At 42.2% G+C, this 15,953-nt stretch overlaps 1 protein-coding gene across 2 annotated transcripts; it reads right to left on the reverse strand.

Moving 5' to 3' along the window:
* Window positions 1-214: 214 nt before the first annotated feature.
* On the reverse strand, window positions 215-15,692 carry LOC130178348 (cysteine-rich secretory protein LCCL domain-containing 1-like). 2 transcript variants are annotated; one of them, XM_056390462.1, is made up of 15 exons: window positions 15,144-15,692; window positions 10,692-11,003; window positions 6,057-6,175; window positions 4,981-5,113; window positions 4,703-4,818; window positions 4,398-4,498; window positions 4,051-4,218; window positions 3,872-3,932; window positions 3,640-3,706; window positions 3,354-3,484; window positions 3,198-3,241; window positions 3,016-3,088; window positions 2,547-2,616; window positions 1,873-2,006; window positions 215-1,696 (listed from the first exon to the last, which is right to left on the reverse strand). In XM_056390462.1, the coding sequence occupies exons 2-15, from the start codon at window positions 10,956-10,958 to the stop codon at window positions 1,645-1,647; spliced, it is 1,536 nt and encodes a 511-aa protein (XP_056246437.1). In that variant the 5' UTR covers window positions 10,959-11,003; window positions 15,144-15,692; the 3' UTR covers window positions 215-1,644. The 2 variants fall into 2 exon arrangements, with proteins under 2 accessions (XP_056246437.1, XP_056246436.1); XM_056390461.1 differs by lacking the exon at window positions 15,144-15,692 and adding an exon at window positions 11,721-11,975.
* Between the last annotated feature and the right edge of the window lie 261 nt (window positions 15,693-15,953).

The raw sequence follows: 15,953 nt of genomic DNA on the forward strand, positions 1-15,953 counted from the left end.
AAAGAAAAAGGGGGATGTGATATAAGAGATGACAGGATCATGCTGTAACACCTTGAAGTATCACGTTGATTCATACAGTGTGCGGTAAAATATTGCTATTGCTCAGACTTCTTTATTCTCAGATTGCAAAATGTTCTGATCCTTGAGCTGAGTTTTTATTTTTGGGCATCAAATCGTACGTTGGATTGACAACTATTCATAAACATGAATAGTTTCTGTGTTAAGTTCAGTTGGTAAACTGTAATGACGTCTACTGTTTTGGCTGAACTGACTATTTTTTTGTTCCCCGTTACTTTAAGCGTGAAAAGCCAACTTGTAGATAACATCTCTTCCCTGGAGCTGAAACGGACAGATTTCTCTTCCTCTGTGTTCCCCGACGTTCCTGGAAACACCCACAACTTTCTAGGAAGAAATTTCACTTGTAAGTTTGATCCGCAGCTGAATTTGAGACATTGGTGAAATCTTTGTCCGCTCAGCGACATTCCTGCAAAAACTGAAAACAAGAGAAATGTGGTCCAACCTGTAACTGTTCTGAGACGTTAATCCTGAGCGGGAGAATATAGTTTATTGATTTTATGACACAGACTCTTTAATACAATGAGAAATAGCGAAACATTTGAATTTTTATATCCAAGTATTTTAATTATGATTCTGCCATGCACATTCCTGGCCAGCCAGGGTCCATTTATATAATCCTATAAACAAAAGCTGGGAAATGCAGCATAAAATAAAACAATATGTTACATACACAATATTTACAAACATATGAATATATTGAAATTATGATGGAATTTGTCCTTTATAAAAATTAAAATCTTGAGTGATAAATATATGTTTTGCATGCAGAAGCTGTTTCACCACCTTCTATTTTTTTTTGCTTGTTTGAATTGTGGCTTTTAGTGTTAGAAATATAAATGAAAAAGGCAACGGTAGCAAGCATTTCATATACATGCATAGTGTTCAGCATTATTTACAACATTATTATGTACAGAAATATACAATCTGTATTTGACTGCCTGCTTTGTTGCTTATGCTGTGTGTTACCACGGTGACGAAAAGGGAGGATATAGGGAGGCACAGACCAGACTAAACAGGAGTTAAATTCATAAAATAAAATATTTCTCCTTGCGTGAATGGCCTGATTTATCTTAAAATCTATTCAAAAATGTTTTTAAAAAAAGTATGCACAAGCACAAAAGCATGATTTAATAAACTATACACAAACTATTAGGACATTAAACAAACCCACATTGGGCAGGCAGCTGGAGTGGTGCTAAATCTGGTGGCGTACAGTATATTCAAGTGTTTTAAGTGTTAGAAAACATGATGTCATGATATCATGTCAGCAAAGGTAGCCCCAATGTGATTATTATGGTCAGCTATGGACAGACGTAAGGCGAGAGGCATCCAAGATCATCGCTCACCAAACATCCCTTGCTAAGCTATTCTTGGAATCACGACCAAACTTCAAAAGGGAAGCCTTAATATCAAAGTCGCGTTGCGCTCTCGGTGTCAAGAGGCTGAGCAGCTGAATTATTTACTGTAGGAATGAATGTAATTACAGATCGTGAGATGATAATGAGTGGGTCTGCTGGATGTGAAGTGGCCATGTTTGACGGTGCTCTGCCCCTCGAGAGCGGTTTTTCAGATGACTGCAAACACTCTGAAGGCTTTCCCTCCCGTTGGGTTCACGAGGCTGGAAGAAGAGGAGAGACGTGGGACGTGTCGGGGTTATTATTATTTTTTACAGCAATGACACATTTTGATATAAATATGTATTTGAATTCCACCGACCAAGGTAATCACAGACGGGAATTCAACTCATCAATTTAATACACACATAATCATTCTTGTAAATATTTTTAATCATACCTCTCTGAAGTGATGCCGTTCTGGTAACTGCCACTGTACTGCCTCCTTTTGTCCACCGGCATCACGTCCAGGTAACCCCCGGACTCATTCTGGATCACTCCAGCGTGAATGGCCGCTCTGCAGATACTGGATTTCTGGATGAAACGGAGGCTACAGTGAGTCGCTAATGGAGAGTGACGAGACGGGTCAGGGCTAGCTGGTTAGCATGCTAACTTCAGTAGAAGAAAAGATGAGCGAGAGAGACAGGAGTTCACACTGGTGTTTGCTTTCCACAGCTGGAGATGCAAACGTTGGCTATGTAGCAATAGCAAAACTAACAAATAGCTCCTTCAAGCTAATGCCTTTTAGATGAAAATGCACAGGTGTCCGCGTTTCAGGACCCTGGTATTTCCCATGTTGGCTGACTGGTTTGGGACTGAGTCATAATTAGTGTTATTAGTTACACCGGTCCTTTTCCTGCAACTACAAGTCAAAATGTCTGAAAAAGGACGTGTAGGCCAGTAAAAATAAAAAGTTAATTAAGGTGATAGTTCAGGTTATTTGACGTGGGGGTGAAGGAGGTAGATATGTATGTATGGGCACTTAAATGGAAGCAAGCCATCACTACTGGTGTTAATTACACCTGTGCTTTACTTATTTAATGATCAGTTCATGACAACGATGCAGAAACTCACGTCTGAGTAAAACTTCGTCCCGATGACTCGGGCTCGACCGTCACGCAAACAGTTCCTGGGACAATACAACCTGACGACAAAAACAGAGCTCAGGTCAGGTCGGCAGATATGTTCAGTGCAGACTCAGGAATTAAAATATGTTTGATCTGCATGATATTGATATGAAGTCAGATTTTCAGAGCATGTCTGATGTCTTGGATATAAACATTTTTATAAAGGCCCTCCTTCCTGCTTTGCTACCTATAACTTTACACGGCAAATCTGAAAATCTGACAATGCAAACGTTCCTTCACCGATGATGCTGAAAGGTTAGCAGGATAACTGAGAGTATCTTAGCTGACTCTTGCTATAAGCTAGTGTTGCTGCTTTACATTGACGAGGTCATTGTCTCAGCCACTGCGGTTTCATTTAAAACACTGAGATGTTTTCAGTCGACACAAGAGCTCCGGCCGTTGCAGCAGAACGTTACCTGGGACAGTGTCGCAGAGGTTTCTTGAAGGGGCAGAAAATGGCCACGGTGGTATCGCATCTTACGGCCTTGACTGGGAGGAGAAAAAGAAAAGCACAGCAAAATGACCCCACAGAGTTTCCGTACGTGGTTAACATCACATTTGTATCTGTTATAGTAAGAACTGATCGTCTGCGTCTTACCAGGCACCGACTCTACTTTGAAGGAATTTGCACTTCTGTTTTTCCTGTGAAATTAATTGTGCATCATTAGTTGAACACCACACACCCCTAATAAAGGGAGTCACTACGCTGTATATCTAGACTGGATTAAAACTAAACACAAAGACTGCTTCATACCCAATTGACTGAATACCATTCTTGTATGATTTGGTGAATTGTTGCTTCCTGCCCAGCCTGGTCACGTCCAGCCATCCTCCATCGTTGTCAATAACACCAGAGTGTAACGCAGCTCCACACACACTGGATTGCTGCAGTGAAGACATCAGTTGATACGTATGTAAAAACGTAAGTACACACATTCTGTCGCCATAACATTTACAGTAGCTTATTTTCTAGGCTCTCGTTGTCCTGTAGGATATCATATAATATGATAAACACAGAGCTGTTGTTAGTGATTATTTACCATGTCATAATGTCCAGTCCCAACCACTTTTCCAGCCCTGTCAAGGCAGCCGGGCGGACACTCGTATCTACAGGCAGAAACAACAATGATGTAAAGTATAAAGTTTTTTTTCTGGAAATGATCATTTATCTGATGCTGCACGACAAATATTACTTGCATGTGCTGTAAAATAATTTACATCGATTATTTGATGTTCATCAGTTGCAGTGTCGGTCTGCTCATCAGCATTTACCTGTTACAGGTTGTTCCCTTGCATTGATCCCTCAGTTTAGTGTCACACTCGACCTGTTGACCTGAAATAACAAACAAGAGCTTTTTACAAATAATGTGCTAATGCTAATAATGCTAATAATGTTACACATGCTTAATCGTCCCATTCGGAGATAGTAGCATCACGGGAGCGCTGCTTACACATCTGCTCTGTGCTGACAGCCTGGTTTCTGTCCAGGTTGTCATTGGGGGAGGGGTCTGGCGACTGGGCCCTGGGCTGGGGCTCTCTGTCCCTCACTGGTTCGGGTTCAGGTTCAATGTAGTTGGTCTCCTCGATCTCAGGAGGAGGACGTCTGTCCACACCCCCATCTGGAAACGTGGACACCACGTTAGCTTCACGTTATGACCAAAACTTTTAAGAGAACCGAACAGAACGTGGGGCAAACCCGTTCTCTTCGATTAACACCACGAGTATCTCTCGTCATTTTGTCAAGGTGCAAAGGAAAATGCTAAGGAGCTGAAGACCTCAAGTCTCCACCCAAACTCACCTTTGTAGCAGAGGTTGTCCCTGCAGCCTCCTGCGTAGCTGGCTGGACAGGCGGAGCAGGGCGTCCCATATTTATATGGAGCATGACCCCACCAGTTCCCCCTGAAATCACAATCGCATCCTCATTTTTGTTTTGTGACCAAGAAAAACTTCTGTGTTGTGGAGGCTGAATCCTGATGCTTTGGTTTTTAACAGGTTGCTTCAGAAATCTCACAAAGAATCGATAAGTCTGAAATGTGTATGTTTGGTGAATGATTTAATCGATGATCTAATCTTTGACATCTCTTGAAACAAGTCCAGACTTACGGAGGAGAGTAGTTGCAGACCAGATACACAGCTTTGGCCCAGATCATTCCCCACACGTTCATGTTGTAACACACGTTGATGGCGCAACCAATACGATTACTAGTAGCCCAAACCAGCTGGAATTGAAATACACAAACAAAGTGAAGCATCCAGTCGTCCTCTCACATTGAACACGAGGCATGATTTTAGTATGTGGAAATACACATTATACCTGAGTGCAACACAGTTCCACCATTTTTTTTAACCTTAAACACATGTAAATATAAAAGCCTTTTTACCTGAGTGTAGTGAGTGCATACAGGTCCAGAACACCTGAAGGGGCAGTGAGGGTTACACTCCTGGGAGTAGGGGTAGCTGTAGTATCTCACCTCATCATACCAGGCCTGGACGTGGTATGTTGGCGGACGGTCCCTAAAGTGACAGAGAAAGTGTTGTAATCTCTGTATATCTCTATATCTTTTAATTATGTCACCACATAAATCATGATATAATACATATACTGAAGACATGGCATGACATAAATGCGGTTACATCTAATTTGTTGGTTGATTTCTTCCTATAAGGAATTAACTGTCACAATAATATAATGGTAGCCAGTGCATGTGGCTTTAAATTACAGATATGGGGTCCTATTTTCACGGCGGCGCAACGACCTCTGAAGCTGCACAGCGTGGTAATTTCCCAGCCCTGAAATTCCCTTTGTGCATCTGTGTGATATCCAGGTGCAAAGCGCGGAGGGTGCGGGGTGCACAGGTGTAAACCCGTGGGAGGTTCATTCAAATGAGGCAGCACAAAGTGAGCTGTTGGCGTCTTAGACTTGTAACCGAGAACAGACGTCTGTTCCTGGCACAGCGTCAGTCTGCTGCCACTTTGCTGATTTTATCAACAGGACCGAACTAAATACTAAAAAACATGGAGCTAATGCTCAGCAATGACGGAATAATGCTCAGAATGTAAATAACCCATTTTAACTAATCACTCCCCAGACAGCAGAGGCATTTAAATTAACATTATATAAAGGTTTCTTGTTTTAAAGCAGGACTGTCAGTAAATCAGTCTGCAGACTCTATCTGCTGCAAACAGCTGCAAAAAGCTCCTCCTTCAGTTCTTATTATCTGGGTCCGAGCCACTAACTTTGAATTGATAGATTCACCCCACAAATTTTAATCAATCATTAACAACGATAGTGGAAGCAACTAATAAAAAAATCATATTTAAACCATATTTATTCAACAACCACAAACTGTTAACATTTAAACAAAGAACAACGCCTCAGCTGTGATGTTAGGAAAAATAAAAACATATTTCATAAACATATATTCTCCACTCCACTGTAATATTTGTAGATACACACCTGCCCCAGTGCGCTCCGAGGTTTTGGCCAATCTGTGTCAACATGTGGCTCGGTCCATGTTCCCATCGGCAGGTATGTGCCCAGTGCTCTGCGCTCCTCTCCAACTCATAATCCCATACCTGGGGAGCACACACACACACACACACACACACACACACACACACACACACACACACACGGGATCTTGGTTAAAAAGTTATTTGGCTCAGGAAGCTCTGAAGGTTTGTTTTTCTCTGTGACTCCAGGTCCAGAGCAGCTTTGTCTCTTAACAGATGTTTGCAGACCTGAAACTCCACTCCTGATCACCCTCCTGATTTAAGTGGCCACTTACCATAGTTGTGGCTTTAATTACTACTCATTACATTTTTTTTTTTTTTTTTTTAACAGATATCTCTTCATTCCCTTTGAAGAAACTAAATTCCATTGAAACTAATCTGAAACATACTTGGAGACCTGAAAGATGAAGCTGCTCTTTACCTTAAAGCGCTGTGGTTGTGTGCATGCCTCTCGCAAATTTAACACAGTGTAGTCAAAACTAGGCCTCTCCTATTAAACACACACACTCTCTCTCTTCCACACAGACACGTATATGAGAGCGAAGGGGGAAACACAGAGGTATCACCACCACCGCAGCAACTTGCAGCTTTGTGCTACTATTCTGTGTGGTTGTTTGATAGCTTGTTTCCAGTAAGTTTTGGTCTCATAAAACAAGCAAGAGAAGAAGAAGAAGAAGAAGGAAAAAAAGAAGCAAAAAGCAAAACAGAGAGTCTCTGTTTGGAGGCTTGATGCCATCCTTACCGTAGAAACACGACCAAACTGAACTCAATTTAAGTGAAAATAGCTGAAAACTATTCACACACCTCTTTGTTTTGGACAAAGCAGAAACGTGGGCTTAAGACTGAGCAATCCAAACGTTACGGCAGAGTAAACTTACTGCCGGGGGAGGTAGAAGAATAGGCGCAGTGTGCTCTGCTGTTGGCGTACTGTTTAGTTGCATTACGGCTATCACACGTCAAAACTAATGGGATAATGCTCAAGTGTGGCGTTGTAACGGCTCCGATCGACCACCATAATGCGTTCCATATGCTCGGTAAGGCCGACACACTGTGTTTAGTGTTTGCGCTGTTGCCCATTCACCGTGGTGCTGCTTACTCTTCAGGCCTGGTTGGAGACGTGATATTTTGACTCCTTAGTTCGGCCACAATCCAGCTGTGACTTGAGATACCGACACTGAGGCCCTGCCATGTGATACCGCATTTTTGCTGTAGTTTTTAGGTGGAATTTTCCACGTTTAATTATTCTCCGCTCGTTTGGCCTCAGTTGAAGGATAGGGTTGAACCAGTTCTGATACCATCGGGCGATGGAAAAAGGAAACTGTCCTCACCAGATAAATGAAAAGGGGCCAGTCGATGAAAAACTCAAAGCAGCCGAAACATGCTCGAATTCGTCCGTTGTGTCGGTTTCAGTTTAAGTGAACAGGAAATGGGGAAGAACAATTGCAGGACATAAGAGTGATGTGACCTTTACTGGGCGTTCGGACCAAACATACAAACATAGAATAATGCAAGGGGCTTGTGGGCAACAGATCAAAGAATTTCAGGACTTATCAAATATCAAAAACTGCCCAGCAGATTATGGATCTATAAATCACTTCATCCTCCATCTCAGCTGTCTAACATCTGCTGGCGTTACGTGTGCGTTGCGGCTGCGTCACTGCTACTGCCGGATCTATCTTTCTACATAGCTCCTCGAATGTTGGATTTCTTTCGTTATAAATTATTAGCTGGTTTATTTTTGAGATAAAATGTCACTGTCTCTACATGCAGCTGCTAAAATTGTTAAAAAAAAATAAATCGTATTTATATTTATTTATATGATGTCAATATGACATCAACAGGTCTTTTCTCTGTCTAACTGTGTAAATAAATAATCCAGATGCCAAATCTCTAGATCACGTGACGCAGCCACGAGGCGCGTGCTCCGTCAACATGGCCGCCGAAATGAAAACCAAGACCAAGATGTTAGAAAGTAATCCATCAAGAATGAGTGCTTGCACATATTTGCCTGGCGAAACGTGAAAAGTGCGACTTTGACACTGCGTTTCTTCTTTTGTCTTCTCGTCTCAAAAGTCAGTGTTGATCTCTATGAACTATGAAGATGATCTCACCAATGACTCAGGACTCGTTATGTTTCAAACAAAGTGTTTGATTGTCTTTTGTGACGTAGAAAAGGGAGGGGGAGCTGTCTCTGACGATTTCTGCAACTTTCCGAAAGTGACAATTCGTCGAGCACTTCTTACTTGACGACAAAGTACAAACAGAAACACAGAGAAAAGGTGAGCGGAGGTGAGAAAGTGTACAGGCACTGAACTGTTCGTCCATGCTTCCCCTTCTTTCTTTTTTTTTTTCATTTGTTCAGTACAAACAGTGCGAGAAGCAACCCACAGCGGATACCAGTGATCTCTGCCAGCTCATTATTCTCCCCGTGTTCTTGTTATTCTTCACCCTCAATTATCCCGCAGAGGGGAAGATGGACTGCCCACCAGCCTTTGGAGGGAGGTCACGGTAACAACTACCAATCTGCTTTTGCATTCCAAAGAGCATTAAGTTCCCCAAATACAGACCTTGTTCCAGCCATCTCCATCTGCCAGCGACCACCAGAGCTAAGTGCGAGATGTGCATTCGTACAGCAGTGGATTTAAGACGTGTTCTCAATGTAGTAGAAAACAAGTAGCCATTGTTTTTGAAATTCAAAGCACGCAAAATCGGTTCACATAAACGCTCGTAATTCGTATTCAATACAGCGTAGAAAGTGGTTGCGATTATGGGAGTCTCTGTTTCTCAGGAAAGGATCTGCTGGGCATGAAATGACGTGCTCTAGATTAACGGACGCAACAGTGCTCTACAGGCATTTGCTGAATGGCTTTTGTGTGAAATCAGGGAGTCAGAGCTGCAGTGAGGTGCAGCCCCTTCGGCCTCTCCAGATCCTGCAATCTGAAAACCAAATACTTGGCCCTCATCAGTCCCCTGCCTCACCACATCATTATCATCAGTAATAGTATCCCTCGCTAAAGAAACACTGGATTAGTGTACATAACATACATTTACACTACTGTGCCCCGCACTTCAAACGACAGGGGCTTGACATGTTTGAAATAGATTCACCGCTACGGCACCCGAAATGAGATGCATGGAGGATCAAATAAAAGATAACATGGACCTCGGCCAGGGTTTGAGTGAGCTGCGACGGATGGGGAGAGAGGAGGAGAAAGGAGAGAGGGAAAGAGAGAGAGAGAGAGAGAGAGAGAAAAGAGTCAGCAGGAGGAGAAATGGAGTGATATAGTAAGGAGACACTGGGCAGGAAGGGAGGGAGGGAGGGCAGGGTGGTTGAGGTAGAGGGCAGGACAACACTGTGGGGGTGAAAGCTGGATCTGGGCCAGGGTCAGCGAGGCCGGGCAAGTAGGAGGCAGGAGGCAGGAGCGAGTCTTTCCTTCCCTACTCTGCTGTCTTTAGTTGACAGAGCTACATGAGAGGGCTTTGGCCTGGGTCACTTGATATGAACCCCTGCCGGATCTATTCTATTGATATATGTATGCAGGAAGTCACAATGACACACTCTCCTGATCTTAATTATAAATATATATATATATATATATATATATATATATATATATGACCCCATCACCAATGTCTGTATATAAAGATGGACGACGCATCTCCACTTCCTCTCTCTGCCCAAAATATAAGAGCACTGCCGTCTTGCACTGGTGATGTTATCTGGTGATGTCATTTGGAGTTTGCGCAGTAGTGACCCAATCGTGACGCAATCACAGCTGCCAATCAGGACGTTAAACTCCCGTTTTATAACATCAAATAATTAATTAAAACCAAACTTATCAGATAGATTAACACTTGAATCTTTCATCAGCATGATAAGATTTACCAAAAAGGACAGAAACGATGGCGTACGCTTTGATGTTGCTAACATAGAGAGGGGGCGGGGTTTATGACCTATACTGCAGCCAGCCACCAGAGGGCACTCAAGGTGTTTTGTCATGTCGTCCATCTTTATATTCATTCTGTGTGTGTGCTCTTTGCATTATCTATATGCAGCTGGTATAAAATATATCACGCAAATTTACCACTCAAAATTCATATTGTGGGTCTCTTTATTTTTAGCTGATGGCCATGGACTTTTGTCAGAGGGCTAGCTGATTAAGCTAACGCTAGCTCTATTATTTGGTGAAAAACGCTGTCTCTGGTTGATTTTTTATTTTTTTTTTATTCCGAATTACTTTATTTTATATTTTATAAATGACATTGTGCTAACAGGCTAAAGTTCCCTGGCAAAAAAAAGTTAGCATGCTCACCATGTAGCAAACGTGGAAACAAAGAAACAGCATTGTTCCCGTACTGCAGTTACAGCCAGTAAGTCACAGGAATGACACAGGAAGATGGAATAATATTGTTCTAACATAACCCTGTGTGGATGCTTGGCTAACATACTTGGACTGAACAAAGTGTGACGCCATAATGAGTAACACTGATGCATAAACCTCCCCAAATCCAGTAAAGAGCAGGAAAGATAGCTGCTACTGTGAGTTTAAACTCCGATAGAAGTGTCCGCAGCACTTACCATGTACTCCATGTTGGAGGCAGGAGGGTGGACCTGGCCACGCAGCTTGTTGTGCAGGTCCAGAATGAGGTGCATGTCGCCCTCACTGATGGCCCTCTTCCCTCTCGGCCTTGCCCTCCACCACTCCTCATCCTTGTCCCTGTACCTGTCCAGGATGGACTCCAGGCGTGTGGAGTTGGTGAGGACCATGGCCAGGACGGTCTGGGTCAGGCACAGGAACAAGCTCGCCGCTCTGACCCAGCCCAGGAAAGGAAGAGGACTCTTCATGACGAGGGAAAATACTGCTGCAGAATGAAGGGAGCTTTTTGTTGCCTGCAGAACAGAGAACGCATGTTGAGTTAGAAAAGCTCGAGTTTTAAATTCCTGCTTTATTACTTCAGACTGCACGAGAAAACAAAGCTTGCATGCATCTATTTTAGTTCTTTTCATTAAAAGCAAATCCCAGCTAAACATTTACATGAGTGCACATTAATCTTCTCCCTTCTTAGCAAGCTTACCTACATTACAGCATCTTTAAAATAAAAAAAGGCGGCTTCAATCTGTCTCAGTGTAATAATGCTGTAATCATGGAGGGACTTCACTTCAAACAGTTAAGTCTAACAGCTCTCAGCAGCCCGAGTGCATCCGCAGGTCACCGCATCACTACACACAGTAGGACTAGTGTAAACTCAGTTTTCACACGTTATGTTGCAGAGCGTGATATTCAGTGCGCATGCGTGAGTTACTGTACTGTATGTACCTACATGCGCTGCAGGGAGGCTTGCAGCATTTTAATTTCTATTTTAAAAAAAAGACATGAACACTGAGATTTTCTTTTTAATGATTCCTTCAGTAACTAAAATACTTTTAAATATATATATATATATATATATTTTTTTTTTTTTTACACTAAAACTATAGAAAAAGTCACATAACAGACAATATTGTAAAATATTTTAGTGACAAAACAAAAGCTGCTAGAAACTACATGCAAACACACACACACACACACACTCCTAAGTGACATAATAAAGTATGGTGCAAGTTCACCTTTAGATTCCGCCAAAACTGATCAAAAATATCTCCCAGGTGAAATATTCCAGATGCCAAAACCTCTTCAGTTTATTGCAGAGCGATCGATGTCCAATTAATTCCATCTATCACACATAATGAGTGCAGGCAGTCGGCTCTCCTTCACACTGTACATCCGCTCTGGGAGACAGAGAGCTCAGAAATGTCTATAGGTACCTGTTGAATTCCTCAGGTCCCACAGTGCGCTGCTGGCTGCGTGGGACTGCTGCTCATTTTGCGCTTATATGCCAAATTTACGCTTAGCAACGCGCAACGCGGCGGACCACGCCTCCACAAATTCACCCCCCCACCACCACCACCACCTTCCCACCCCCACCCAGAGCAACACACGCACAGGCCGGCAGGGATCTGTTGGCACTCCAGGGTTGATCTATTCAAGGAGGCACCTGAACGCACCAAGAAGTGACGTGAAGGTAAACTTGTGGGTGTTATGAGAGCAGTGTTGCACTTTTTCGCTGTTTCCAGGTTTCTTGTTTGACAGGAAAACGAGGTGTTGGTATTTTAAAATAGGCCACAGTCTTAAGTCTTTACAGGTTAAGGGTCCAAGGAGCTAAGAGACCATATGTGCATGGAATGGATTAAAATGAATGATGTGATTAATGTGCTTGCAAAATCAATAGAAAGACAGCCAATATATAGTAATAATTATTTGCACTCTTGGCACAAATGCATCAAACATCCCATTTATGAGCATCTGTGAGTGTGAGTGGTGTCTTCCTGAACTTGTCTGAGATCACGTCAGGTTTTTTATTACTGCACGTGTGAATGGCAGCAGCAGCAGCAGCAGCAGCAGCAGCAGCAGCAGCAGCCATCAGGGTGGCCAGCACTCCCCTGCAACACGACCACAAAGCACTGATTCATCTGCCTTTGCATACACTAGAACAGTTGTGAAAGGTTGTGGGTTGGATTTGTGTGTCTGTATATGTGTGTGCGTGTGTGTCTGTGTGTGTGTGTGTGTGTGCATGTTCTCTCTCTCTCTCTCTCTCTCTCTCTCTCTCTCTCTGCTCTTTTCTGACTGTCCATCAGAACAAATAAGAAACTTTCTTTTAAACTGTCATTGAGGTAAAAAAGACAAAATGAAGGGACATATATAGAATATATAAAACACTGCAAATAAAAGCTATAAAGAAAAACTCCAAAAAACATGAATGAACCTGGGCCACAGCATAAGACATGCAAACAGGCTGAAGTGGAGACATGAGTGAAAATGACGCACAGTCTGCACCACAGTTAAGTCTCGCTTTCATGTAGGGACTCGTGCATAAGTGTGTTTACGTGTATTTAACCTGCTCTCACAGTCACTCATTAGTTAGCACTTCTTCCTCACCATGCCTTTATGAATGACTTTATGTAAATGTTGTTTACATCTCTATATGTAGCTCTGTGTGATTCATTTAGATTTAAAAATGTTTATCAGGATTTCCCAGAGTGCGAGATGACATCTTTAAAATTCTTGTTTTGTCTGATGATTTTTCTGTTGATCATCTAATCAATTCATCAGTTTTATTTTAACCTTATATTTTAACTATCACCTTTCAATAGCAGTGGCACATTTCCTTACATATTTCCATTTGTATATAATAGTATATGGACATACTTTTATATCTTTATATTTTATCTTTATCTTTATAATCTTACTTCTTATTATTTGCTGTTACATTTCCGTTCCTGAGGGAGAAACTGTAACGTAAAATAATTTCCCCCTGCTGATCAATACTTCATCAACTTTAGTTATAACAGTCTCCAGTTTCAATCCTTATTCCACTTATGTTAGTTTTAATTGATCATTAGTGATTAGTGTGCAGGCTTCATACACTCCTACAGTAAAATATGAGTCATATATTTTCAACTTCACTGATGATGGAAAACGATATTTGTTCTCTTCTTCAAGCAGGTGCTGCCCCCTGTTGGACACAGCAGACGGTTTCAGTCACACAACTTCAGCCAAAAGCAGCCGTCCACGCATCAATGTGAGTGATCAGTAGAAAGACAGAAACTCAACATTAAAACCTTTTTCAAATGAACTGCAGGACTGTTGTATTAGACTGCAGCTAGGTGTTCTTAATAAACTGCAAACTGAGTGTGAAACAGAAGTAAGTTATGATGTTTGTATTAACTTTTGTCTTATTGTATTTTGTGTCAAAACTGATTGAGATGCAGCAGCTGATGCAGGATTTGGAAAAGGAGGAGGTGGAGGAGGAGGAGAGGAGGAGGAAGAGGAGGAGGAGAGGAGAAGGAGGAGGAAGAGGAGGAGAGGAGGAGGAGGAAGAGGAGGAGGAGGAGGAGGAGAGGAGAAGGAGGAGGAAGAGGAAGAGGTGGAGGAGGAGAGGAGGAGGAGGAGGAAAGGAGAGGAGGAGGAGGAGGAGAGGAGGAGGAGGAGGAAGAGGAGGAGGAGGAGGAGGAAGAGGAGGAGGAGAGGAGAAGGAGGAGGAAGAGGAAGAGGAAGAGGTGGAGGAGGAGAGGAGGAGGAAGAGGAGGAGGAGAGGAGAGGAGGAGGAAGAGGAAGAGGAAGAGGAGGAGGAGAGGAGGAGGAGGAGGAAGAGGAGGAGGAGGAGGAAGAGGAGGAGGAGGAGGAGGAGGAGGAGAAGGAGGAGGAAGAAGAAGAGGAAGAGGTGGAGGAGGAGAGGAGGAGGAGGAGGAGAGGAGAGGAGGAGGAAGAGGAAGAGGAGGAGGAGGAGGAGGAGGAGGAAACTTCAACAACAAGTATGACATTGATGACACTTTCTTTTCCCTCCACAGACGGTTAAAACTAAAGGAAATCCAGCTGAAACTAAAGCTGACGCAGCTCGTGTCAGCGACAAGTTTGTTTTGTTTTTTTTTGCATCGTCTTCCAATAAAAATACAGACAGACATTTCATGCACAAGTAGACGCACCATAATCTACACCAACATATAGATATTAAGTGACTTATTTCCATCCACACACGCATGCGGACATATAGGAATGTACTATGTGTGTGTATGATGTATATGTCAATATACACTTCAAAAGTTGCTACTTTAATGTCAGACAATGACTCAATAAATGTCAGTATAAATAACAAAATAATAAATAAAATCTTAGGTTTCTATTAGTAATTAAAAAGTAATAATACAGAAATTTACAGAGCACTTAGTTCTTCATTCTATCATTCACAATCATGTGATTAACAGCATGAAATAGCATTAATCATTTATAAACAATTTGAATTATTTTCTGAAAAATAAAATATTTGGATATTACGTTTTAACCAGGTTGTACAGCTGGACTGTTTTAAGGCGGAAATGAAAAGGTGGAATCACCCGAGGCTGGTGCTCCACACTCCTGGAGAGGAGACAGAGGTATAAGTGTTGAAATGTGTGATTTAGTTTAATTTGATTTTAAAATAAAATGTACGTTACCAATAAATGAAGATATCACAGCGGTCAGTTGGACGCTGGGACCGTTTTCATCTTCAAAAGCTGCAACATCTGATGAGTTCGACAGATCTGATGGGAGGATTTTTGGCTGATGTGCAAAAATCTGACAACCACACCCAAGAAGCTTTTGAGAGCCAGACAGGTGGAATGAACCAGAGACCCGGCTGCGTCTTGTTGCCCATGGTTAGACGTCACGTCCCTCCCTCTCTTTGCAGCTGGGAGTAATGCTGCCGATTCAATGATTGCTCAAAGAGACGATTTGGACCTGAGGGCAAATACGCTTGGAAAACAGGAAGCAAGCGAGAAAGAAATACTGTGGCAGGAAGTGATCTGTCATATGGTTTTGACTGTCCTGTTTTTCTGATTTGTTTTTTATTTTCAGTTACTCTCTGTCCTTTTGTGAGAAACACTGTCATAACTCTGCTGCATCTATCTGGGTGTAATTTTGAATTTCAGTGGTTTTAAAGTTTGGAAAAGGACTGATGTGTCAATTACATTCACCCTCGATCCCGTCTCCACAAGGTGAGACTGTGACTGTGTCATGTATGTCGGTCTGCACCTGCTTCAAGACAGTTTTACACATTTTAATGTGGGAAAAGTCACACATTTTAACTTTAAAGTATATTTTTCTGATTCATTTGTGTTGTTGTAAGTAACATTTTGAATGCAGGTATTTTACCCGTAAAAAAGAAAGTAAATAATCACAAGTGGATGAGACTCAGTGTGTTCTTCATTTATATTTCACAGAGAATATCAGGTGAATAAATGAATAACAGCCTCGAAAATGTATTG

The sequence above is a fragment of the Seriola aureovittata genome, chromosome 12 (genome assembly GCF_021018895.1).
Source record: "Seriola aureovittata isolate HTS-2021-v1 ecotype China chromosome 12, ASM2101889v1, whole genome shotgun sequence".
NCBI lineage: Eukaryota > Metazoa > Chordata > Actinopteri > Carangiformes > Carangidae > Seriola > Seriola aureovittata.